The following is a 26,860-nucleotide window of genomic DNA, read 5'->3' on the forward strand; positions in this document are numbered from 1 at the left end:
AAAAACGGTATGATCCACGCGGCGATTGTTGCTTCAAGAAGATTAGAGGTTTGCCCTAAAAAATATTTTTATTAGAAAATTTAGATAAAAAAGCAAGAAAGAAAAATGATTCATTTTAACCAACGCTTTAACCGTTGCCTTTGAGAACGCTTCAAACGCACACGTATAAGTTAAAAATCACATTAACAAAACGACATCTCATGTAAATGCACTGAATATACAACAGTGTGAGTGCTTGTTATGCGAGTAAAATGTTATACGCCCACCATCAGAAGCCATCAAAGACATTTTTTCTCTCAAATAAAACATTTTAATGTTGCGAAAGACACAGCTCTTGAGTAATGTATTGTGGTCCTGAAAAGGACCGTTTGATTTGAGACTCCATTTGGAGGTTTGTTAGAGCACGTTGAATTTAACCTCCGAAACCGTACAGAGTGCGGCCCTGACGCTTCAGAGCATACACCACATCCATAGCGGTGACGGTCTTACGCTTGGCGTGTTCAGTGTAAGTGACCGCATCACGGATCACATTCTCCAGAAACACTTTCAGGACGCCACGGGTTTCCTCGTAGATGAGGCCGGAGATACGTTTCACTCCTCCGCGCCGAGCCAAACGGCGAATGGCGGGCTTGGTAATGCCCTGGATGTTATCTCGCAGCACTTTTCGGTGACGCTTGGCTCCTCCTTTACCCAAACCTTTTCCTCCCTTTCCTCTTCCAGTCATGATGAGCACAGGATTGTACGTTCACGATGTTCACACTTCAAATTGACGATCACGAATGAGCGTTTTCGAGCTCAACGTCCCTATTTGTACTTTTTCATCCACGCATTTCCCCTTGCTCTTAAGATGAGAGAAAATGAGGGTTGACAAGCGCATAAATAGAGCTGTTGTTCGAGCAGTTTCATCATTTTACGTTCAACTTTTGTTAAAGAAACAAGTTCGCTTCGTGCCCAACGAAACCTACGCTACCGAAGTGAAATGGCTCGTACCAAGCAAACCGCTCGTAAATCGACTGGAGGTAAGGCTCCTCGCAAGCAGCTGGCCACCAAGGCTGCTCGTAAAAGTGCCCCGGCCACCGGAGGAGTGAAGAAGCCGCATCGTTACCGTCCGGGAACGGTGGCCCTCCGAGAAATCCGTCGCTACCAGAAGTCGACCGAGCTGCTCATCCGCAAGCTGCCCTTCCAGCGCTTGGTGCGTGAGATCGCCCAGGACTTCAAGACTGATCTCCGCTTCCAGAGCTCAGCCGTCATGGCGCTGCAGGAAGCCAGCGAGGCGTATCTGGTTGGTCTGTTCGAAGACACGAATCTGTGCGCCATCCACGCCAAGCGCGTCACCATCATGCCCAAGGACATCCAGCTGGCCCGTCGCATCCGCGGAGAGCGTGCCTAAATCGTCCATGCATCCGGAAGCGGTCCCTGTCTAAACGGGGCATTTCCTTCTCAAAACGGTCCTTTTCAGGACCACCAATACTGTTGAACACATCAAGAATTTTCTTTCGATTGCTATTATGAAATTGTACATACGAATGCAAGCCTTCATGTAGGTCGTTTTGTTATAACGAGGAAAGTGTGAAAAGGGGGAAAATTTGTTTTAAATAATCATCGTTATGAGAGGTATTTTAACTTTTTCTTGTCAAAGTTTCGCTTTTTAATAGGGCATCTGAGGATTTTGACTATATTGATCAATACTTTATTACCATCTATATTACCTATGACTACTATACCAACATCGCTGCTTACAACAAACTACGAATGAACAGGATGAATATATATTTTACAACAAATGTTCAACTCAAACAGCTTAACTGATGCTTATACAAACGTAAATTAAAATGCTCAAGAAGACGACCCTTCAATACTTATTAGCAAGTTTAAAATCAAACAAATCTATAACAACATTTGACTCACGACACATAAGCTGCTATTGGTTGCTTTGTCGATAAATTAACCTCGTATGCGCGAGGAAAATTTAAATTAAAAAATGATTGTCGTACAACGAGCGAAACAACTTCTATTCAAAATTCATGATACACGAAACTCCATTTGCAATTTCACCACGCAAAACGCTTCCAAACAGTGCGGACTTTTTTAAATGTTTTGTTTTTTTTTTAATGTGCTAAGGTTCCATTTAACATTAGTATTTACAATGAACAACGCAGAACTTTAATGTGAATCACAGCATCATTGTGGATGACATAGTTCGCAAACAAACCTAGGATATGGCTGCGTTTACCTGCACTAATGCCATTTTGTACAGGCAAACGCAACAAACTGAACAATAACGTTGACGAAGACGGACACCCTGAAATTACAGCGCTAATTCGCTGGTGCAGATGAAACGAAGGATAATTCTTTGTTTGAATGCGATTTGTGGTCCTGAAAAGGACCGATTTGAGAGAATGAAGCCAATCATTTCAGTGGCTTACTTCGAGCTGGTGTACTTTGTGACAGCCTTCGTTCCTTCGGAGACGGCGTGCTTGGCAAGCTCACCAGGCAGCAGCAGACGAACAGCGGTTTGGATTTCGCGGGACGTGATCGTCGAACGCTTGTTGTAGTGCGCCAAGCGGGATGCCTCAGCAGCAATGCGTTCGAAGATATCGTTGACGAAACTGTTCATGATGCTCATGGCCTTCGAAGAAATGCCAGTATCCGGGTGGACTTGCTTCAACACTTTGTAGATGTAAATAGCGTAGCTTTCCTTGCGGGTCTTGCGCTTCTTTTTCTTGTCGGACTTGGAAATATTTTTCTGGGCCTTGCCAGACTTCTTCGCAGCTTTTCCACTGGTTTTGGGTGCCATTTCGACGGAAAAATTCACTCAACACTGGGACACGATGTGTATGATTCAACATGTGATTGCGTTCTAGAAAAATTCCAAGCTCTCCGATCGCTTATAACGGGCTGTGAGAGAGAATACGTATCGTGCAGCTCGAAAAATTCCAAACGAGTATCGGGCAGCACGAATGAGCTGCTATATAAGCATCGGTCGGGTCAAAATTGTTCTAGTATAAAAGACCCTTCTCAAAGGGAACATCGTGTTGTTCGTGATCCCTTACAAACGTTCCCCAATCAAATCTAACCATGTCTGGCCGTGGAAAGGGAGGAAAGGTAAAGGGAAAGGCAAAGTCCCGTTCCAACCGTGCCGGTCTTCAGTTCCCCGTTGGCCGTATTCATCGTCTCCTGCGCAAGGGTAACTATGCCGAGCGCGTCGGTGCCGGAGCACCCGTGTATCTGGCAGCCGTCATGGAATACTTGGCCGCTGAAGTGCTTGAGTTGGCCGGAAACGCTGCCCGTGACAACAAGAAGACGCGCATCATCCCGCGTCATCTGCAGCTGGCCATCCGCAACGACGAGGAGTTGAACAAGCTGCTGTCCGGAGTAACCATCGCTCAGGGTGGTGTGCTGCCCAACATTCAGGCCGTGCTGCTGCCCAAGAAGACCGAAAAGAAGGCTTAAACTGTGTGACAAAGCTTCCTTCATCTCAAACCCAAAACCGTCCTTTTCAGGGCGACAAATAACTTTGCCAAAGACATTTTATTCGATTTATGCTGATATGGGAGAACTAGAAAGGAAAAAAATCCCGATATATCAAGAACCGTGCATAAAACTGTGTACAAAATGTAGGTAAAAATGTGCCTTTCTTTGGCACAAAAAGCATCATTTGATGTTTTTAATTCTGTAACCCATCACTACGAATTTTACAAAATGCAGCATATCGTTAGCGATGTGTGCATTTTTCCAGGTAGCTTTGTCAAGAGAGTTGGTTTTACCATAGAAATGCAAGCAGTGATACTTGTGTGTTGACCTTTTTCTGAAAACAGTAAAGGACACTTTTACCTGATTTATCGTTAACCACGAGAAAATGTTGAAAGTATCGGTCAACGAAAAATGTGTTGCATTAAGGAGAAATTAAGTTCTCACAAAAGTTTGATTTTCTTTATATCGGGAAATGTTGGAAATGGCTTTAAAACAGGGGGACCAAAAATAAGGAAGATTCATACAAACAAACAATCTCAACAATGATTCCTTTTACCCGTCATCTACATAACCATGTACCCAAATATGTGTAGCATTTTATAGTATTTCTTTTTTAAAACGATACTTTCATTTGCAAAGTAGGAATGCCAATAAAATACAATGGATTGAAATGCCCCTAACGCATATGTCACTCCACATTCAATAACGCCATCTAGTGGTGATCAAAGTCTCTGCAACCGGTAGTAACGCCATCTAAATAATTGGTAAAAGTAAGGCTCAGCCCTTTACGTTACATAGGAGTAGCGTTACTTGCCGTTTTAAAATTCCCAAGCAGCATTTTATAGAGTTTTTGTCATCTTCGCTACCGACCGGTGCACACCTGTTGTATATAAAATATTTTACATTTCGCAGAAAGTTTTGGTTATTTGCTTTAGGATAATTCGATATCAATGCGATTCAATACTTAAAATACAATTACAATACAGATTTATTATTATTCATTAAGGTACGATGATATAGCCAAAATAGTCTTACAGTTTAAAGTTCTCAAAACGCGAACAGCTTTTGATTGGAGTAATATTCCCAAAGTAGAAAATACAAAATAGTGAAAGTTTATTTAGATAAATTAAACACATGAAATGAATTGATTGCCTATTAACGTTTGTATTAGTATTAACGTTAATATAAGCGCTTCTCAAACTACTGGTCCAGAAGATGTGGCCGATGCTCTCTCTAACACACCTGTTGGTGCACTGCTCCCTATGCTACCAGTCATCACTGTCGATACGTTCACCTCTGCCATCAAACGTGTCAAATCCTCATATACCCCTGGCCCAGATGGTATACCGGCCGTTATCCTAAAGTGGTGTGCTTCTGCGCTTGCTCCCTCGCTGATGAAGATTTTTAAGGAGTCCCTGAGATGTGGAATCTTTCCTAAGAATGATGCTGTAAACTATCGTGGCATAACCTCACTCAGCGTGTGTGCAAAGGTGTTCGAAATGCTAATCTACGAGCCATTGTTGGCCTCGGCCTGCAACTATATTAGTGTGAATCAACATGGTTTTGTACCCAGGCGATCTACAACGACTAATCTACTAGAATGTGTTAGCAAATGCCATAAATCTATCGATAACGGTTTACAACTAGATGCTATTTACACGGATATCAAGGCAGCATTCGACAGTGTATCGCACTCCATCTTGCTAGCGAAACTCGACTTACTTGGTCTCCCAAACCCTATGATAATGTGGCTTAGATCGTACCTTACAGATCGTCAATATTCTGTGAAGTTAGGCCCGTACATGTCAAGTCCAGTGCATGCATCTTCTGGAGTCCCGCAGGGCAGCAACCTGGGTCCTTTGCTGTTCCTTCTTTTCATCAACGACGCGACATTGATCCTTCCGAGCTTTCGCGTCATCTACTGTACGCAGATGACGCGAAAATTTTTCGTGTTATTCGTGAACCAGAAGACCACGCCCGACTGCAAACTTCCTTGCATGAGTTCCAGTGTTGGTGCAACCGTAATGCTTTATCCCTATGCACACATAAATGTGAAGCCATTACTTTCAGTCGTTCTCGCTGCCCATCATTGTATGAATATGCGCTTGATGGACAGTCCTTGGCGCGAAAACAATGTGTTAAGGATCTAGGTGTTTTGCTCGATACAAAACTATCATTTAAGGATCAGCTGGATCACGTAGTAGCCACCAGCAATAGAATGCTAGGACTAGTTATCAATATGACTCGCGAGCTTATTGATATACCTTGCACCAAGGCGCTCTATTGCTCACTTATCCGGTCATTAATGGAATATGCAAATATCGTATGGTGGCCAACTGCAGCGCGTCCGTTAGCTCGATTGGAATCAATCCAGCGCAAAATTTCACGATTTGCACTTCGCTCATGGAACCAAAGGCTCGATTACCGGACTAGGTGTTTACTACTCGGGCTACCCACCCTAAGTGAGCGTATACGAAAAGCCAGGTTGTCGTTCATCACGGGACTTCTCGACGGCCGTATTGACTCTCCGTCACTACTGGCTGCCATCAACCTGTACGTTCCGGCCAGGCCGCTCCGGACTCGGGCAATGTTGGCCCTCGACGATCGTAGAACGCAATTTGGCTCCTCTGACCCATTCCTACTCATGTGCCGTGCTTTCAACGCAGTCAGCGACGCTTTTGAGCCGAGGATTTCGCCAACTGAGTTTAATGATCGTGTTTCTGTGTTAAATTTGGTTCCATAGTGCACATTTTTATGTCATGTTTTATGTTTTATGTTATTGTAATCCATTGTAAAGAACTCATTGTAAAACATTGCTAAAATGGTTCGAGAGGCCATTATTGTCCATCGATAGACAAATAAACATAAACATAACGTTTACGTTTATGGCAATTTGGAATGATAGTTGCTTTGGGTGCGAGGGCTTTTTGCAAGGGCGCTTAACGAGGTTAAAAAATACTTTTATAACATTAAAAATTCTTGTAATACCAATAGTTTGACAAATAAATAACTAAGTTTTTTTTATGATAACATCCATATCCATTTGTAGAATTGTATTAAAATATTTCTCAAAGTAGTTATAAGCATCGGTTATTGATGTAAAAAATAAAAAATATAATAATAATGTGATAATTTTTTGTATTCATATATTTTCCATAAGTCTTCTCTTCAAAGATGATTCCTGAACTTCTTTTTATTTGTTTTCAATTTTGTCATATTCTCATTATTGCATAAAAATAATCAAAAATACAACATGATTGATTATCTATTCGTTTTGCTTATACATGACGGTAAAACCAGGCTTTAAAAAAAATGATGCTTGAGTTTGCGCTAAACAAGCGTTACGTGTAACGCTAGCGTAACGTAGAGGGCTGAGCGTTACTTTTACCAAATAATTAATTATGCGATCTATGAGGTCCAAGGGTGTTTGTCTTGGATAATAACTGGGAAACATTTGTATGATAACGGAAGGTGGGGAAAAATCACCAATTGTAAAAATTAAAATGGAAACATCGGTCGCGGAGCATCGCTAAGTCAGTATACCAAATGAAGTCAGTATCCCAAGAAAATATATGGCATTCAGTTAACAGCATAGACTTTGGAGTTTGAGTTAATTCTACATCTTCATATCATTTTGCTAGCAAATCTTACTTAAAGTATCTGACGGGTAGCTCTTGCTTGAGACTTGTTAGCCCTTTCCAAAGAATATGAATGAATAATTGTGTTGGTATTTTCCTAGAGAATACTAGAGCCATAGATTTTAATTTTGTAGTGAAAGGGAAAATCCTATACAATGCCGCATTAACATTTATATTCTTTGTTTTTTCTTTCTAATATTTTCCAGTCTTCTAATATTTTCTAAAATGTTCCTAGGGCAGGATGTAACAGAGCATTTTGATATGTTGAGACGCATCAAATTGGAATTCCACCATGGGTTAAATCCAATTAAACAATTTAGAACAGTTAAACAATCGGTTTGATCAGATACCGGTAGGAACGTTTTCATTTCATCTGCATAAAACAATTTTTCGCAATCTGGTATAACGTACATAACATTGATCTATGAAAATTTTAAAAAGAATAGGGCCGAGAATACTGCCTTGTGGAACTCCGGACGAAATATTCATTGTAACATGTCAAACACTTAAATAACAGGAGAGCCAATAGCTTGATAGTTTTGAAACTAGCGTTGAGTGATTTACGGAGTCAAAGGCAGCATTGACGCTGTTAGCTGTTATAATAAATTCACAAACTTGATGTAAACGGTGTAGTTTTTTATCACCAGTTTTCCTTTTTTGATGAGTTATCCCAAGTATATAGGAACGATGCAAATGTTTAAGTCATATTCGAGCTGATGCAAAAAAAACGGTATGATCCACGCGGCGATTGTTGCTTCAAGAAGATTAGAGGTTTGCCCTAAAAAATATTTTTATTAGAAAATTTAGATAAAAAAGCAAGAAAGAAAAATGATTCATTTTAACCAACGCTTTAACCGTTGCCTTTGAGAACGCTTCAAACGCACACGTATAAGTTAAAAATCACATTAACAAAACGACATCTCATGTAAATGCACTGAATATATAGCAGTGTGAGTGCTTGTTATGCGAGTAAAATGTTATACGCCCACCATCAGAAGCCATCAAAGACATTTTTCTCTCAAATAAAACATTTTAATGTTGCGAAAGACACAGCTCTTGAGTAATGTATTGTGGTCCTGAAAAGGACCGTTTGATTTGAGACTCCATTTGGAGGTTTGTTAGAGCACGTTGAATTTAACCTCCGAAACCGTACAGAGTGCGGCCCTGACGCTTCAGAGCATACACCACATCCATAGCGGTGACGGTCTTACGCTTGGCGTGTTCAGTGTAAGTGACCGCATCACGGATCACATTCTCCAGAAACACTTTCAGGACGCCACGGGTTTCCTCGTAGATGAGGCCGGAGATACGTTTCACTCCTCCGCGCCGAGCCAAACGGCGGATGGCGGGCTTGGTAATGCCCTGGATGTTATCTCGCAGCACTTTTCGGTGACGCTTGGCTCCTCCTTTACCCAAACCTTTTCCTCCCTTTCCTCTTCCAGTCATGATGAGCACAGGATTGTACGTTCACGATGTTCACACTTCAAATTGACGATCACGAATGAGCGTTTTCGAGCTCAACGTCCCTATTTGTACTTTTTCATCCACGCATTTCCCCTTGCTCTTAAGATGAGAGAAAATGAGGGTTGACAAGCGCATAAATAGAGCTGTTGTTCGAGCAGTTTCATCATTTTACGTTCAACTTTTGTTAAAGAAACAAGTTCGCTTCGTGCCCAACGAAACCTACGCTACCGAAGTGAAATGGCTCGTACCAAGCAAACCGCTCGTAAATCGACTGGAGGTAAGGCTCCTCGCAAGCAGCTGGCCACCAAGGCTGCTCGTAAAGTGCCCCGGCCACCGGAGGAGTGAAGAAGCCGCATCGTTACCGTCCGGGAACGGTGGCCCTCCGAGAAATCCGTCGCTACCAGAAGTCGACCGAGCTGCTCATCCGCAAGCTGCCCTTCCAGCGCTTGGTGCGTGAGATCGCCCAGGACTTCAAGACTGATCTCCGCTTCCAGAGCTCAGCCGTCATGGCGCTGCAGGAAGCCAGCGAGGCGTATCTGGTTGGTCTGTTCGAAGACACGAATCTGTGCGCCATCCACGCCAAGCGCGTCACCATCATGCCCAAGGACATCCAGCTGGCCCGTCGCATCCGCGGAGAGCGTGCCTAAATCGTCCATGCATCCGGAAGCGGTCCCTGTCTAAACGGGGCATTTCCTTCTCAAAACGGTCCTTTTCAGGACCACCAATACTGTTGAACACATCAAGAATTTTCTTTCGATTGCTATTATGAAATTGTACATACGAATGCAAGCCTTCATGTAGGTCGTTTTGTTATAACGAGGAAAGTGTGAAAAGGGGGAAAATTTGTTTTAAATAATCATCGTTATGAGAGGTATTTTAACTTTTTCTTGTCAAAGTTTCGCTTTTTAATAGGGCATCTGAGGATTTTGACTATATTGATCAATACTTTATTACCATCTATATTACCTATGACTACTATACCAACATCGCTGCTTACAACAAACTACGAATGAACAGGATGAATATATATTTTACAACAAATGTTCAACTCAAACAGCTTAACTGATGCTTATACAAACGTAAATTAAAATGCTCAAGAAGACGACCCTTCAATACTTATTAGCAAGTTTAAAATCAAACAAATCTATAACAACATTTGACTCACGACACATAAGCTGCTATTGGTTGCTTTGTCGATAAATTAACCTCGTATGCGCGTGGAAAATTTAAATTAAAAAATGATTGTCGTACAACGAGCGAAACAACTTCTATTCAAAATTCATGATACACGAAACTCCATTTGCAATTTCACCACGCAAAACGCTTCCAAACAGTGCGGACTTTTTTTAAATGTTTTGTTTTTTTTTTTAATGTGCTAAGGTTCCATTTAACATTAGTATTTACAATGAACAACGCAGAACTTTAATGTGAATCACAGCATCATTGTGGATGACATAGTTCGCAAACAAACCTAGGATATGGCTGCGTTTACCTGCACTAATGCCATTTTGTACAGGCAAACGCAACAAACTGAACAATAACGTTGACGAAGACGGACACCCTGAAATTACAGCGCTAATTCGCTGGTGCAGATGAAACGAAGGATAATTCTTTGTTTGAATGCGATTTGTGGTCCTGAAAAGGACCGATTTGAGAGAATGAAGCCAATCATTTCAGTGGCTTACTTCGAGCTGGTGTACTTTGTGACAGCCTTCGTTCCTTCGGAGACGGCGTGCTTGGCAAGCTCACCAGGCAGCAGCAGACGAACAGCGGTTTGGATTTCGCGGGACGTGATCGTCGAACGCTTGTTGTAGTGCGCCAAGCGGGATGCCTCAGCAGCAATGCGTTCGAAGATATCGTTGACGAAACTGTTCATGATGCTCATGGCCTTCGAAGAAATGCCAGTATCCGGGTGGACTTGCTTCAACACTTTGTAGATGTAAATAGCGTAGCTTTCCTTGCGGGTCTTGCGCTTCTTTTTCTTGTCGGACTTGGAAATATTTTTCTGGGCCTTGCCAGACTTCTTCGCAGCTTTTCCACTGGTTTGGGTGCCATTTCGACGGAAAAATTCACTCAACACTGGGACACGATGTGTATGATTCAACATGTGATTGCGTTCTTTTTTTTTTTATTGATTTTTATAGAGACTTTGAGCCTTTCGGCTTCATTCGCCTCTTCGGAAACTACTTAAACCTAACAATCTTCTTACCCAGGGCATTGCCTCCCTGTGTAAACCTTAATCCGAGTTTGCTCGGTTACCTTAAAACTAAGCTTAAAACTAAAAGGAAGATCAATTTATTTAATTATCAAATTAAGATCAATATTAATTTACGACACATATTATTCTGATAAACTAAATTTCTTCATAAAGGTTTGTCATACGGAGGAATTTGAGGAGTTTTCGCTGACATTTGGGGTCGGGTGATAGGATGATGTCTATGCTGGTATCAAGATGGCATAAGGCGCGTTCGGTGGTATATCCATGGCAATCGGTGAGAATATGACGAACAGTAATGTTTACGCCACAAAAGCTGCATAACGGTGGACTGGACTTTTCTAGGAGATAGGAATGTGTAAGCCGGGTGTGTCCAATCCTGAGGCGTGATAGCACTCGTTGGTTCTGGCTGGAGTGTGTGTCTTTCCAGGCTGTTGTTGATGGTTTGATGGTTCGAAGAATAGAATTTTGTTTCCGGTGCCAGGTGAGGTTCCATTTTTCGTCAACTATTGTTTTGCTCCATTTGTTGAAGTCTCTGCGGGCTATGGTTGTGTTGTTTTCTGGAGGACGGAGCCGACCCTGGTTTGCAAGTTGGTCAGCTTTCTCGTTTCCGCTGATACTCGAGTGACCAGGTATCCAGCAGAATGTTATAACCGGGGAGTTATCTAGTTGATCTAATAGTTGGATGTGCGGATCTCGGATGTTACCATATTCTAGGGCGGCTAAAACACTGGCACTGTCGGTGAAAATAATATTTGGTTTATTAAGGCAAATACCTTCTTGCGCGGCGACTATCATGGCTATTGCTTCAGCTGAGAATATAGAGGTATGGTCTGGTAGTTTGATGGCACAACTGTTGTTGGAGGAGAAAATACCGAAACCGGCGGATTCGTTGAGGACAGAGCCGTCGGTAAAGATATGATGGTGATTCTGGTATTTGCTTTGGATGAGACTGGTAAAATGATGGCCGGCGATATGGCTGCAATTTCCTGCACGTAGTTTATCTTTTAAAGACCAGTCAATTGTAGGCGGTTGACGATACCAAGGGCGTCCTCCGCGTCCGGTAAGCTTGCTGATATGGGGAAGCTGGTTGTTGGTAAGGGCATGAAATTGTGCATTGACTCTGTTGATAAATGATTCGGCTTTGATGTCCTTCTCTAGGATGCGTCCTGCTGCTGCTGTTAATCTGTTGGTGATAATGTAATCAAAAGGAAGAAGTCCGCTCTCACAAAGTAGAGAGAGGATTGGACTGGTGCAGAAGGCTCCAGTTGAAAGGCGGATGGCTGTATGGTATATGGGAGCAATACGCTTCTCAAAGTTTTCTCGTTGCCGAGAGACAATCTCAATACCGTAGAGAATTTTGGGAAGCAGCCAGCTATTGAGGATCTGCAGAAGTGTTAGACGTGATGCACGATGTTGTCCAGCTCCTAACATCCTAAAGAGGTTCAGTCTGGTTTTTGCTTCTTTTCTTATCCGGTTGGAGTGGGGAATGAAAGTAAGTTTTGTGTCAAATGTAACACCTAATATTTTCGCTGAGTTTACATTTGGTATGATGTGGTTGTGAAGTTTGATTGGTAGTTTGCGATGAAAGCCCATTTTGCAGATATGAAGGATTTGAGATTTGGAATGGGATATTTCATGACCTGTCCACCGAGACCATTGCCTTATCTTGTCAACTCCTTTTTGGAGAAGCTGACGAGACGTGCTAACAGATCTCGATGAAGAGACCAGAATGATATCATCAGCATAGACAAAAGGTTTGATTTCATATGGAATGGAGCAAAACAGAGATTCTATACTGATAAGGAAAAGTGTAGGAGAAAGGATGGCGCCCTGAGGGACACCGTTTTCTAGAGGATATGGATTAGAAACACTATTACCGATTAGGACTCTAAATGATCTGTCTGTAAAAAAATTGTCTATGAAATTAGTGAGCCGGCCACCAAAGCCCCAAAAAGCTAGTTGAGAAAGAATGGAATGGCGCCAAGTGCGATCAAAAGCTTTGGAAATATCTATGATGGCAAAGTCTATGTGATGATCCTGGTCTATTGATTTTTGAATAGTATCATCTAATTTGGCAAAATATGTTTTCCGTGCCCAACCCGCTCCGAAAAGCGTGTTGGTCAGAGCTAAGCAGGTTTCTGTCTTCTAATTCTTGCGAGAGGCGGCGATTAACCATGCGTTCTAAAACTTTACCCATGCAGCTAAGGAGGGAGATTGGACGGTAGCTATCAACGTTGTGGTTAGGTTTGTTAGGTTTGGGTATGGGGATAGTTAAACTACTTTTCCAATCATTAGGAATATTACCAGAAGACCAAATACTATTGTAAATGTTAAGAAGGGTGGATTTAGATTCTACAGGGAGGTTTTGCAGTAAGGGATATCCTATGTTATCGGGACCAGCAGATCTACCTTTACATTTCCTTAATGCCCAATGGAGTTCAGTTAATGTGAAAAGACTATTGTATCTATGTTCAGTGGCATCAGGGAAAGAAATTGGAACAGATTCAGTGTTAAGTTTATGGGTTTGAAAATTACTCGGATAATTGTGTGTGGCAGAAACATCAGAAAAGTGGATGGCAAAGGCTTCAGGTACTTCAGCAGGGGCAATGATAGTGTCCTGGGTTTTGAGAACTATTATGGAGCTTTGTTGATTTTTACCATTCAAACAACCGACTCGCCTCCACACTTCCTTGCTAGATAACTGAGGATTAATTTCATTAATGAAATTATCCCAGTAATTCTTTTGGCAAGACGAACTGCTTCCTTGGCAAGTCGATTGGCTGTACGAAATTCCTCAGCAAAAATTGGTGTGAAAAAATTATCTGGATTTTTGCTAGCTCGGCGGAATTTACGCAAAGTAGCTCTGCGAGCTTTAATAGCTGCAGCAACTGTTGCGTTCCACCATGGCTCACATCTTTTCCAGGTTTTCCAGTTGTACGGGGAATACTCCGAGAAGCAGCGTATTCAATGCATGCAGTAAAGCGAGAGAGGGGATTTTCATCAAGTGGAAGATTGAATATTATTTCTCTTTGATATGCTGCCCAATTGGCCTCCTCATATTTCCACCTGGGGCGGAGAAGAGGCCGCTGGGGATTTAAACTACTGTGGATTAAAAGTGGAAAATGATCACTGCCATGAGTGTCATTAGAAACTGTAACTGTGAACTGCTGTGCCATAGAAGATGACACAGCGCAGTAGTCAAGTATGGAGCCTTTGCCGTTTATGGGAGAAATACGTGTAGCGGATTGGTTTGAAATTACTTCCAGACCAATTGTTTCAAAAACACAAGCAATGCTGTTCCCTCTGTTACATGAGGTCGAGCATCCCCAGGTGGTATGTTGGGCGTTAAAATCCCCTAAAACAATTAAATTATTATTTATTTGCTGAAAGGTACTAGTGAGATCGGAAATTATTGTAAAAGGGTTGATTGAATGAGAAAGATATAAACATACTATGGAGCATTGTACGGGAGAAGAAATTTCTACAACTACTGCGGGAAGATTAGTGGATATAGCTATTCTATTTGATGGAATGTGTTTTAAAATGCCTACAGCTACACTATGATGAGGTATGGTTGGGTGTATGTTAGTGTACCAATTGTATCTATTAAGAGGAGAGCTGAGGAGAGAGGGAACTGTCATTACTTCTTGAAGGGTGATTATTGTTGGATCGTGTCTATTGATTAGTAGTTTTAGTTCTTCTATATTTTGGTTCATGCTTCTGATATTCCAGGATAATGCAAATATGGATGAATAGTTATTCGATTGATATGATGAATTGAATTATGTAGTAAAGGAAAAATGGATAAAAGTTTATGCTTATAATCAGAAGGATATTGTTAATATTGAAATTATAAACTAATCTACAGATTTCGTGTTAGACCTAAGAGTTTTTTAGAGGCAACAGAGGGAGAAGGATTGGATGTGGGAGGGTCGGGGGATTGGGATGAGGGAGAGATGGGGATGATTTTTCGGGGTTGGGATTCCTCTTCCGAGGAGGGGTGTTCTTTTGGTGGGAACGTTTCCGTTTGTTAGTGGTGTTATTTTGTTCGTCTGCGTCATTTTGTTTTACATGTTTTACTTTTTCTACTTTTTCGTCTTCATTATCTTCTTCAGTTTCTTCTTCAGTGCTTTCTTCCGTGCTTTCTTCCGTGCTAAAATCGTCTAATTCTTCTTCACTTTCATCCTCTTCAATTTCCATTTGAGATTCTATTTTCTTTTTTCTAAACTCTTTTCAAAATTCTTGCACATTCTTTTCATAGTTTTATCCTGATCTTCGATTTTTGTTGTTAGATTAGTTGCTGTTTGTGTAAGCAAAATTATCATTTTTCTAGAGATTCATTCTTTTTCTTGAGTTCTTCAATTTGGGTGTCTTTTTCATCTACTGTGTGTGTCTGTTGTGCGTATGTGATGCGGTTTTGAATGGGACTAGAATTTGTGGAATGGGTAGCATTAAGCAGAACTTTACGTGCCTCACCGTAAGAACAGTTGTTGTCGATCTTGTACTTGATGACCTGTTCTTCTTGAATGTAGCGGGGACAGGTACGAGACGTGGTGCTGTGGTTGTCCTTGCAGTTTATGCACACGGGATCTACGGTGCACTCTCCATGCGCAGGGGTACCACAGTTAGTGCAGGTAGGCGACAGTTTACAGTGAATCTGTGTATGTCCAAACTGTCCACACTTAAAACACTGCATTGGTTTCGGGTAATAGGCTCTTGTTTTTACTTGTAAAGCACCAAGGCGAATAAACTCCGGAATGGAGGTAGCATTGATTCGAAGCAGAAAAATATTTGTTGGTACAATTTCACCATTCACTTTACGCGTAAAACGCCGAACATTCATTACTTTTTGGTCACTCAAGTTCTCCAGAATATCTTCATCACTTAATCCTTTTAGATCCGGGGCAAAAATTACACACTGAACACTATTGAGGGTCACATGAGGAGCAACTTTCACAAGGGTTCCATCGATTAACTTTGTAATTTTTTGAAGCTTCTCGAAGTGGCTTTGGTTCCTAGTTTTCAGCAAAAGCTTCTTTCCACTGTCGATTTTACGGCCAAACTCACTAAGATCACTGCCAACGGCGTCCTTGATGGTTTTACCTACGATGAACGGGTTTACGGGCAAGACAGAATCATTTGCCATTTGAAGCACCAAATACTTTAGTTCACCATTCTCATTGTCTTTGTCCATCCACGGGGGCATAGGTCTCACTCTACGAGTGGTCCCGGGAGGGGGAAAATTCCCCCCTAAGGGGGGAGGGTCTGACATGTTGTCGGCCCAATGTAAAAATATTTCTTTAAAACAATTATTTATTTCAATTTCAAATCACTGTTTAAATCACAGAATCACCACACCAACAAACATTCCACTGTGATACAGATATTACCCCTAACCACGTAAAACCAGTCCTGAAAAGGACTGCATTGAACGGCTAAAAGTAACACTTCACAGCAAGGTCGCACACGAAACAAAGAGGAAAAATACCGGGTAACAAATCACAGACTACAGAGCAGGAGGTATAAGAAATACGTCCGCACACTTCAGCTGTCACAAGTCGAATGTCTTTTTATAATGGACGATCACGAATGGCCAGGTAAGTATGGTTGAACGTTAAATGGACGATCACGAATGAGCGTTTTCGAGCTCAACGTCCCTATTTGTACTTTTTTCATCCACGCATTTCCCCTTGCTCTTAAGATGAGAGAAAATGAGGGTTGACAAGCGCATAAATAGAGCTGTTGTTCGAGCAGTTTCATCATTTTACGTTCAACTTTTGTTAAAGAAACAAGTTCGCTTCGTGCCCAACGAAACCTACGCTACCGAAGTGAAATGGCTCGTACCAAGCAAACCGCTCGTAAATCGACTGGAGGTAAGGCTCCTCGCAAGCAGCTGGCCACCAAGGCTGCTCGTAAAAGTGCCCCGGCCACCGGAGGAGTGAAGAAGCCGCATCGTTACCGTCCGGGAACGGTGGCCCTCCGAGAAATCCGTCGCTACCAGAAGTCGACCGAGCTGCTCATCCGCAAGCTGCCCTTCCAGCGCTTGGTGCGTGAGATCGCCCAGGACTTCAAGACTGATCTCCGCTTCCAGAGCTCAGCCGTCATGGCGCTGCAGGAAGCCAGCGAGGCGTATCTGGTTGGTCTGTTCGAAGACACGAATCTGTGCGCCATCCACGCCAAGCGCGTCACCATCATGCCCAAGGACATCCAGCTGGCCCGTCGCATCCGCGGAGAGCGTGCCTAAATCGTCCATGCATCCGGAAGCGGTCCCTGTCTAAACGGGGCATTTCCTTCTCAAAACGGTCCTTTTCAGGACCACCAATACTGTTGAACACATCAAGAATTTTCTTTCGATTGCTATTATGAAATTGTACATACGAATGCAAGCCTTCATGTAGGTCGTTTTGTTATAACGAGGAAAGTGTGAAAAGGGGTAAAATTTGTTTTAAATAATCATCGTTATGAGAGGTATTTTAACTTTTTCTTGTCAAAGTTTCGCTTTTTAATAGGGCATCTGAGGATTTTGACTATATTGATCAATACTTTATTACCATCTATATTACCTATGACTACTATACCAACATCGCTGCTTACAACAAACTACGAATGAACAGGATGAATATATATTTTACAACAAATGTTCAACTCAAACAGCTTAACTGATGCTTATACAAACGTAAATTAAAATGCTCAAGAAGACGACCCTTCAATACTTATTAGCAAGTTTAAAATCAAACAAATCTATAACAACATTTGACTCACGACACATAAGCTGCTATTGGTTGCTTTGTCGATAAATTAACCTCGTATGCGCGAGGAAAATTTAAATTAAAAAAATGATTGTCGTACAACGAGCGAAACAACTTCTATTCAAAATTCATGATACACGAAACTCCATTTGCAATTTCACCACGCAAAACGCTTCCAAACAGTGCGGACTTTTTTAAATGTTTTGTTTTTTTTTTAATGTGCTAAGGTTCCATTTAACATTAGTATTTACAATGAACAACGCAGAACTTTAATGTGAATCACAGCATCATTGTGGATGACATAGTTCGCAAACAAACCTAGGATATGGCTGCGTTTACCTGCACTAATGCCATTTTGTACAGGCAAACGCAACAAACTGAACAATAACGTTGACGAAGACGGACACCCTGAAATTACAGCGCTAATTCGCTGGTGCAGATGAAACGAAGGATAATTCTTTGTTTGAATGCGATTTGTGGTCCTGAAAAGGACCGATTTGAGAGAATGAAGCCAATCATTTCAGTGGCTTACTTCGAGCTGGTGTACTTTGTGACAGCCTTCGTTCCTTCGGAGACGGCGTGCTTGGCAAGCTCACCAGGCAGCAGCAGACGAACAGCGGTTTGGATTTCGCGGGACGTGATCGTCGAACGCTTGTTGTAGTGCGCCAAGCGGGATGCCTCAGCAGCAATGCGTTCGAAGATATCGTTGACGAAACTGTTCATGATGCTCATGGCCTTCGAAGAAATGCCAGTATCCGGGTGGACTTGCTTCAACACTTTGTAGATGTAAATAGCGTAGCTTTCCTTGCGGGTCTTGCGCTTCTTTTTCTTGTCGGACTTGGAAATATTTTTTGGGCCTTGCCAGACTTCTTCGCAGCTTTTCCACTGGTTTTGGGTGCCATTTCGACGGAAAAATTCACTCAACACTGGGACACGATGTGTATGATTCAACATGTGATTGCGTTCTAGAAAAATTCCAAGCTCTCCGATCGCTTATAACGGGCTGTGAGAGAGAATACGTATCGTGCAGCTCGAAAAATTCCAAACGAGTATCGGGCAGCACGAATGAGCTGCTATATAAGCATCGGTCGGGTCAAAATTGTTCTAGTATAAAAGACCCTTCTCAAAGGGAACATCGTGTTGTTCGTGATCCCTTACAAACGTTCCCCAATCAAATCTAACCATGTCTGGCCGTGGAAAGGGAGGAAAGGTAAAGGGAAAGGCAAAGTCCCGTTCCAACCGTGCCGGTCTTCAGTTCCCCGTTGGCCGTATTCATCGTCTCCTGCGCAAGGGTAACTATGCCGAGCGCGTCGGTGCCGGAGCACCCGTGTATCTGGCAGCCGTCATGGAATACTTGGCCGCTGAAGTGCTTGAGTTGGCCGGAAACGCTGCCCGTGACAACAAGAAGACGCGCATCATCCCGCGTCATCTGCAGCTGGCCATCCGCAACGACGAGGAGTTGAACAAGCTGCTGTCCGGAGTAACCATCGCTCAGGGTGGTGTGCTGCCCAACATTCAGGCCGTGCTGCTGCCCAAGAAGACCGAAAAGAAGGCTTAAACTGTGTGACAAAGCTTCCTTCATCTCAAACCCAAAACCGTCCTTTTCAGGGCGACAAATAACTTTGCCAAAGACATTTTATTCGATTTATGCTGATATGGGAGAACTAGAAAGGAAAAAAATCCCGATATATCAAGAACCGTGCATAAAACTGTGTACAAAATGTAGGTAAAAAATGTGCCTTTCTTTGGCACAAAAAGCATCATTTGATGTTTTTAATTCTGTAACCCATCACTACGAATTTTACAAAATGCAGCATATCGTTAGCGATGTGTGCATTTTTCCAGGTAGCTTTGTCAAGAGAGTTGGTTTTACCATAGAAATGCAAGCAGTGATACTTGTGTGTTGACCTTTTCTGAAAACAGTAAAGGACACTTTTACCTGATTTATCGTTAACCACGAGAAAATGTTGAAAGTATCGGTCAACGAAAAATGTGTTGCATTAAGGAGAAATTAAGTTCTCACAAAAGTTTGATTTTCTTTATATCGGGAAATGTTGGAAATGGCTTTAAAACAGGGGGACCAAAAATAAGGAAGATTCATACAAACAAACAATCTCAACAATGATTCCTTTTACCCGTCATCTACATAACCATGTACCCAAATATGTGTAGCATTTTATAGTATTTCTTTTTTAAAACGATACTTTCATTTGCAAAGTAGGAATGCCAATAAAATACAATGGATTGAAATGCCCCTAACGCATATGTCACTCCACATTCAATAACGCCATCTAGTGGTGATCAAAGTCTCTGCAACCGGTAGTAACGCCATCTAAATAATTGGTAAAAGTAAGGCTCAGCCCTCTACGTTACATAGGAGTAGCGTTACTTGCCGTTTTAAAATTCCCAAGCAGCATTTTATAGAGTTTTTGTCATCTTCGCTACCGACCGGTGCACACCTGTTGTATATAAAATATTTTACATTTCGCAGAAAATTTTGGTTATTTGCTTTAGGATAATTCGATATCAATGCGATTTAATACTTAAAATACAATTACAATACAGATTTATTATTATTCATTAAGGTACGATGATATAGCCAAAATAGTCTTACAGTTTAAAGTTCTCAAAACGCGAACAGCTTTTGATTGGAGTAATATTCCCAAAGTAGAAAATACAAAATAGTGAAAGTTTATTTAGATAAATTAAACACATGAAATGAATTGATTGCCTATTAACGTTTGTATTAGTATTAACGTTAATATATGCGCTTCTCAAACTACTGGTCCAGAAGATGTGGCCGATGCTCTCTCTAACACACCTGTTGGTGCACTGCTCCCTATGCTACCAGTCATCACTGTCGATACGTTCACCTCTGCCATCAAACGTGTCAAATCCTCATATACCCCTGGCCCAGATGGTATACCGGCCGTTATCCTAAAGTGGTGTGCTTCTGCGCTTGCTCCCTCGCTGATGAAGATTTTTAAGGAGTCCCTGAGATGTGGAATTTTTCCTAAGAATGATGCTGTAAACTATCGTGGCATAACCTCACTCAGCGTGTGTGCAAAGGTGTTCGAAATGCTAATCTACGAGCCATTGTTGGCCTCGGCCTGCAACTATATTAGTGTGAATCAACATGGTTTTGTACCCAGGCGATCTACAACGACTAATCTACTAGAATGTGTTAGCAAATGCCATAAATCTATCGATAACGGTTTACAACTAGATGCTATTTACACGGATATCAAGGCAGCATTCGACAGTGTATCGCACTCCATCTTGCTAGCGAAACTCGACTTACTTGGTCTCCCAAACCCTATGATAATGTGGCTTAGATCGTACCTTACAGATCGTCAATATTCTGTGAAGTTAGGCCCGTACATGTCAAGTCCAGTGCATGCATCTTCTGGAGTCCCGCAGGGCAGCAACCTGGGTCCTTTGCTGTTCCTTCTTTTCATCAACGACGCGACATTGATCCTTCCGGCTGATAATCATCTACTGTACGCAGATGACGCGAAAATTTTTCGTGTTATTCGTGAACCAGAAGACCACGCCCGACTGCAAACTTCCTTGCATGAGTTCCAGTGTTGGTGCAACCGTAATGCTTTATCCCTATGCACACATAAATGTGAAGCCATTACTTTCAGTCGTTCTCGCTGCCCATCATTGTATGAATATGCGCTTGATGGACAGTCCTTGGCGCGAAAACAATGTGTTAAGGATCTAGGTGTTTTGCTCGATACAAAACTATCATTTAAGGATCAGCTGGATCACGTAGTAGCCACCAGCAATAGAATGCTAGGACTAGTTATCAATATGACTCGCGAGCTTATTGATATACCTTGCACCAAGGCGCTCTATTGCTCACTTATCCGGTCATTAATGGAATATGCAAATATCGTATGGTGGCCAACTGCAGCGCGTCCGTTAGCTCGATTGGAATCAATCCAGCGCAAAATTTCACGATTTGCACTTCGCTCATGGAACCAAAGGCTCGATTACCGGACTAGGTGTTTACTACTCGGGCTACCCACCCTAAGTGAGCGTATACGAAAAGCCAGGTTGTCGTTCATCACGGGACTTCTCGACGGCCGTATTGACTCTCCGTCACTACTGGCTGCCATCAACCTGTACGTTCCGGCCAGGCCGCTCCGGACTCGGGCAATGTTGGCCCTCGACGATCGTAGAACGCAATTTGGCTCCTCTGACCCATTCCTACTCATGTGCCGTGCTTTCAACGCAGTCAGCGACGCTTTTGAGCCGAGGATTTCGCCAACTGAGTTTAATGATCGTGTTTCTGTGTTAAATTTGGTTCCATAGTGCACATTTTTATGTCATGTTTTATGTTTTATGTTATTGTAATCCATTGTAAAGAACTCATTGTAAAACATTGCTAAAATGGTTCGAGAGGCCATTATTGTCCATCGATAGACAAATAAACATAAACATAACGTTTACGTTTATGGCAATTTGGAATGATAGTTGCTTTGGGTGCGAGGGCTTTTTTTGCAAGGGCGCTTAACGAGGTTAAAAAATACTTTTATGACATTAAAAATTCTTGTAATACCAATAGTTTGACAAATAAATAACTAAGTTTTTTTATGATAACATCCATATCCATTTGTAGAATTGTATTAAAATATTTCTCAAAGTAGTTATAAGCATCGGTTATTGATGTAAAAAATAAAAAATATAATAATAATGTGATAATTTTTTGTATTCATATATTTTCCATAAGTCTTCTCTTCAAAGATGATTCCTGAACTTCTTTTTATTTGTTTTCAATTTTGTCATATTCTCATTATTGCATAAAAATAATCAAAAATACAACATGATTGATTATCTATTCGTTTTGCTTATACATGACGGTAAAACCAGGCTTTAAAAAATGATGCTTGAGTTTGCGCTAAACAAGCGTTACGTGTAACGCTAGCGTAACGTAGAGGGCTGAGCGTTACTTTTACCAAATAATTAATTATGCGATCTATGAGGTCCAAGGGTGTTTGTCTTGGATAATAACTGGGAAACATTTGTATGATAACGGAAGGTGGGGAAAAATCACCAATTGTAAAAATTAAAATGGAAACATCGGTCGCGGAGCATCGCTAAGTCAGTATACCAAATGAAGTCAGTATCCCAAGAAAATATATGGCATTCAGTTAACAGCATAGACTTTGGAGTTTGAGTTAATTCTACATCTTCATATCATTTTGCTAGCAAATCTTACTTAAAGTATCTGACGGGTAGCTTTTGCTTGAGACTTGTTAGCCCTTTCCAAAGAATATGAATGAATAATTGTGTTGGTATTTTCCTAGAGAATACTAGAGCCATAGATTTTAATTTTGTAGTGAAAGGGAAAATCCTATACAATGCCGCATTAACATTTATATTCTTTGTTTTTTCTTTCTAATATTTTCCAGTCTTCTAATATTTTCTAAAATGTTCCTAGGGCAGGATGTAACAGAGCATTTTGATATGTTGAGACGCATCAAATTGGAATTCCACCATGGGTTAAATCCAATTAAACAATTTAGAACAGTTAAACAATCGGTTTGATCAGATACCGGTAGGAACGTTTTCATTTCATCTGCATAAAACAATTTTTCGCAATCTGGTATAACGTACATAACATTGATCTATGAAAATTTTAAAAAGAATAGGGCCGAGAATACTGCCTTGTGGAACTCCGGACGAAATATTCATTGTAACATGTCAAACACTTAAATAACAGGAGAGCCAATAGCTTGATAGTTTTGAAATTAGCGTTGAGTGATTTACGGAGTCAAAGGCAGCATTGACGCTGTTAGCTGTTATAATAAATTCACAAACTTGATGTAAACGGTGTAGTTTTTTATCACCAGTTTTCCTTTTTTGATGAGTTATCCCAAGTATATAGGAACGATGCAAATGTTTAAGTCATATTCGAGCTGATGCAAAAAAAAAACGGTATGATCCACGCGGCGATTGTTGCTTCAAGAAGATTAGAGGTTTGCCCTAAAAAATATTTTTATTAGAAAATTTAGATAAAAAAAGCAAGAAAGAAAAATGATTCATTTTAACCAACGCTTTAACCGTTGCCTTTGAGAACGCTTCAAACGCACACGTATAAGTTAAAAATCACATTAACAAAACGACATCTCATGTAAATGCACTGAATATACAGCAGTGTGAGTGCTTGTTATGCGAGTAAAATGTTATACGCCCACCATCAGAAGCCATCAAAGACATTTTTCTCTCAAATAAAACATTTTAATGTTGCGAAAGACACAGCTCTTGAGTAATGTATTGTGGTCCTGAAAAGGACCGTTTGATTTGAGACTCCATTTGGAGGTTTGTTAGAGCACGTTGAATTTAACCTCCGAAACCGTACAGAGTGCGGCCCTGACGCTTCAGAGCATACACCACATCCATAGCGGTGACGGTCTTACGCTTGGCGTGTTCAGTGTAAGTGACCGCATCACGGATCACATTCTCCAGAAACACTTTCAGGACGCCACGGGTTTCCTCGTAGATGAGGCCGGAGATACGTTTCACTCCTCCGCGCCGAGCCAAACGGCGGATGGCGGGCTTGGTAATGCCCTGGATGTTATCTCGCAGCACTTTTCGGTGACGCTTGGCTCCTCCTTTACCCAAACCTTTTCCTCCCTTTCCTCTTCCAGTCATGATGAGCACAGGATTGTACGTTCACGATGTTCACACTTCAAATTGACGATCACGAATGAGCGTTTTCGAGCTCAACGTCCCTATTTGTACTTTTTCATCCACGCATTTCCCCTTGCTCTTAAGATGAGAGAAAATGAGGGTTGACAAGCGCATAAATAGAGCTGTTGTTCGAGCAGTTTCATCATTTTACGTTCAACTTTTGTTAAAGAAACAAGTTCGCTTCGTGCCCAACGAAACCTACGCTACCGAAGTGAAATGGCTCGTACCAAGCAAACCGCTCGTAAATCGACTGGAGGTAAGGCTCCTCGCAAGCAGCTGGCCACCAAGGCTGCTCGTAAAAGTGCCCCGGCCACCGGAGGAGTGAAGAAGCCGCATCGTTACCGTCCGGGAACGGTGGCCCTCCGAGAAATCCGTCGCTACCAGAAGTCGACCGAGCTGCTCATCCGCAAGCTGCCCTTCCAGCGCTTGGTGCGTGAGATCGCCCAGGACTTCAAGACTGATCTCCGCTTCCAGAGCTCAGCCGTCATGGCGCTGCAGGAAGCCAGCGAGGCGTATCTGGTTGGTCTGTTCGAAGACACGAATCTGTGCGCCATCCACGCCAAGCGCGTCACCATCATGCCCAAGGACATCCAGCTGGCCCGTCGCATCCGCGGAGAGCGTGCCTAAATCGTCCATGCATCCGGAAGCGGTCCCTGTCTAAACGGGGCATTTCCTTCTCAAAACGGTCCTTTTCAGGACCACCAATACTGTTGAACACATCAAGAATTTTCTTTCGATTGCTATTATGAAATTGTACATACGAATGCAAGCCTTCATGTAGGTCGTTTTGTTATAACGAGGAAAGTGTGAAAAGGGGTAAAATTTGTTTTAAATAATCATCGTTATGAGAGGTATTTTAACTTTTTCTTGTCAAAGTTTCGCTTTTTAATAGGGCATCTGAGGATTTTGACTATATTGATCAATACTTTATTACCATCTATATTACCTATGACTACTATACCAACATCGCTGCTTACAACAAACTACGAATGAACAGGATGAATATATATTTTACAACAAATATTCAACTCAAACAGCTTAACTGATGCTTATACAAACGTAAATTAAAATGCTCAAGAAGACGACCCTTCAATACTTATTAGCAAGTTTAAAATCAAACAAATCTATAACAACATTTGACTCACGACACATAAGCTGCTATTGGTTGCTTTGTCGATAAATTAACCTCGTATGCGCGAGGAAAATTTAAATTAAAAAATGATTGTCGTACAACGAGCGAAACAACTTCTATTCAAAATTCATGATACACGAAACTCCATTTGCAATTTCACCACGCAAAACGCTTCCAAACAGTGCGGACTTTTTTAAATGTTTTGTTTTTTTTTTAATGTGCTAAGGTTCCATTTAACATTAGTATTTACAATGAACAACGCAGAACTTTAATGTGAATCACAGCATCATTGTGGATGACATAGTTCGCAAACAAACCTAGGATATGGCTGCGTTTACCTGCACTAATGCCATTTTGTACAGGCAAACGCAACAAACTGAACAATAACGTTGACGAAGACGGACACCCTGAAATTACAGCGCTAATTCGCTGGTGCAGATGAAACGAAGGATAATTCTTTGTTTGAATGCGATTTGTGGTCCTGAAAAGGACCGATTTGAGAGAATGAAGCCAATCATTTCAGTGGCTTACTTCGAGCTGGTGTACTTTGTGACAGCCTTCGTTCCTTCGGAGACGGCGTGCTTGGCAAGCTCACCAGGCAGCAGCAGACGAACAGCGGTTTGGATTTCGCGGGACGTGATCGTCGAACGCTTGTTGTAGTGCGCCAAGCGGGATGCCTCAGCAGCAATGCGTTCGAAGATATCGTTGACGAAACTGTTCATGATGCTCATGGCCTTCGAAGAAATGCCAGTATCCGGGTGGACTTGCTTCAACACTTTGTAGATGTAAATAGCGTAGCTTTCCTTGCGGGTCTTGCGCTTCTTTTTCTTGTCGGACTTGGAAATATTTTTTGGGCCTTGCCAGACTTCTTCGCAGCTTTTCCACTGGTTTTGGGTGCCATTTCGACGGAAAAATTCACTCAACACTGGGACACGATGTGTATGATTCAACATGTGATTGCGTTCTAGAAAAATTCCAAGCTCTCCGATCGCTTATAACGGGCTGTGAGAGAGAATACGTATCGTGCAGCTCGAAAAATTCCAAACGAGTATCGGGCAGCACGAATGAGCTGCTATATAAGCATCGGTCGGGTCAAAATTGTTCTAGTATAAAAAGACAACAATCGACTTGTGACAGCTGAAGTGTGCGGACGTATTTCTTATACCTCCTGCTCTGTAGTCTGTGATTTGTTACCCGGTATTTTCCTCTTTGTTTCGTGTGCGACCTTGCTGTGAAGTGTTAACTGTTACCTTAGCCGTTCAATGCAGTCCTTTTCAGGACTGGTTTTACGTGGTTAGGGATAATATCTGTATCACAGTGAAGTGTTTGTTGGTGTGGTGATTTTGTGATTTTAACAGTGATTTGAAATTGAAATAAACAGTTGTTTTAAAAGATACATTTTTACATTGGGCCGACAACATGTCAGACCCTCCCCCCTTAGGGGGGAATTTTCCCTCCCGCGACCACTCGTAGAGTGAGACCT

General features: G+C 41.8%; 9 protein-coding genes and 4 pseudogenes across 9 annotated transcripts; 5 read left to right on the forward strand and 8 right to left on the reverse strand.

Moving 5' to 3' along the window:
* Positions 1-411: 411 nt before the first annotated feature.
* Positions 412-8,582, reverse strand: LOC120906951 (annotated as a pseudogene).
* LOC120906959 (histone H3) lies at positions 976-1,480 on the forward strand. Its single transcript, XM_040319011.1, has one exon. It carries the CDS (start codon positions 980-982, stop codon positions 1,388-1,390), a length of 411 nt encoding a protein of 136 aa, XP_040174945.1. The 5' UTR covers positions 976-979; the 3' UTR covers positions 1,391-1,480.
* On the reverse strand, positions 2,403-2,850 carry LOC120906961 (histone H2B). Its single transcript, XM_040319012.1, has one exon. It carries the CDS (start codon positions 2,795-2,797, stop codon positions 2,423-2,425), a length of 375 nt encoding a protein of 124 aa, XP_040174946.1. The 5' UTR covers positions 2,798-2,850; the 3' UTR covers positions 2,403-2,422.
* Positions 3,036-3,474, forward strand: LOC120906962 (histone H2A). The gene has a single exon (XM_040319013.1). The coding sequence runs from the start codon at positions 3,079-3,081 to the stop codon at positions 3,451-3,453; it is 375 nt and encodes a 124-aa protein (XP_040174947.1). The 5' UTR covers positions 3,036-3,078; the 3' UTR covers positions 3,454-3,474.
* A 231-nt stretch (positions 8,583-8,813) lies between the features above and the next one.
* LOC120906960 lies at positions 8,814-9,313 on the forward strand (annotated as a pseudogene).
* A 924-nt stretch (positions 9,314-10,237) lies between these two features.
* Positions 10,238-10,683, reverse strand: LOC120906952 (histone H2B-like). Its single transcript, XM_040319004.1, has one exon. It carries the CDS (start codon positions 10,681-10,683, stop codon positions 10,258-10,260), a length of 426 nt encoding a protein of 141 aa, XP_040174938.1. The 3' UTR covers positions 10,238-10,257.
* A 246-nt stretch (positions 10,684-10,929) lies between these two features.
* On the reverse strand, positions 10,930-12,858 carry LOC120906954. The gene has a single exon (XM_040319005.1). It carries the CDS (start codon positions 12,385-12,387, stop codon positions 10,930-10,932), a length of 1,458 nt encoding a protein of 485 aa, XP_040174939.1. The 5' UTR covers positions 12,388-12,858.
* A 2,257-nt stretch (positions 12,859-15,115) lies between these two features.
* Positions 15,116-16,056, reverse strand: LOC120906955. The gene has a single exon (XM_040319006.1). It carries the CDS (start codon positions 15,998-16,000, stop codon positions 15,116-15,118), a length of 885 nt encoding a protein of 294 aa, XP_040174940.1. The 5' UTR covers positions 16,001-16,056.
* Positions 16,057-16,623: 567 nt separating this feature from the next.
* LOC120906956 lies at positions 16,624-24,962 on the forward strand. Its single transcript, XM_040319007.1, has 4 exons — positions 16,624-17,032; positions 18,745-19,095; positions 23,916-24,114; positions 24,415-24,962. Exons 1-4 carry the CDS (start codon positions 16,628-16,630, stop codon positions 24,870-24,872), a joined length of 1,413 nt encoding a protein of 470 aa, XP_040174941.1. The 5' UTR covers positions 16,624-16,627; the 3' UTR covers positions 24,873-24,962.
* On the reverse strand, positions 18,052-18,490 carry LOC120906975 (annotated as a pseudogene).
* Positions 18,684-19,122, forward strand: LOC120906970 (histone H2A). Its single transcript, XM_040319019.1, has one exon. It carries the CDS (start codon positions 18,727-18,729, stop codon positions 19,099-19,101), a length of 375 nt encoding a protein of 124 aa, XP_040174953.1. The 5' UTR covers positions 18,684-18,726; the 3' UTR covers positions 19,102-19,122.
* On the reverse strand, positions 23,894-26,120 carry LOC120906979 (histone H4). The gene is made up of 2 exons (XM_040319028.1): positions 26,112-26,120; positions 23,894-24,206 (listed from the first exon to the last, which is right to left on the reverse strand). The coding sequence occupies exon 2, from the start codon at positions 24,204-24,206 to the stop codon at positions 23,895-23,897; it is 312 nt and encodes a 103-aa protein (XP_040174962.1). The 5' UTR covers positions 26,112-26,120; the 3' UTR covers position 23,894.
* On the reverse strand, positions 25,885-26,323 carry LOC120906974 (annotated as a pseudogene).
* Positions 26,324-26,860: the final 537 nt, after the last annotated feature.

This window comes from Anopheles arabiensis (genome assembly GCF_016920715.1).
Source record: "Anopheles arabiensis isolate DONGOLA chromosome Y unlocalized genomic scaffold, AaraD3 chrY_contig0002, whole genome shotgun sequence".
NCBI lineage: Eukaryota > Metazoa > Arthropoda > Insecta > Diptera > Culicidae > Anopheles > Anopheles arabiensis.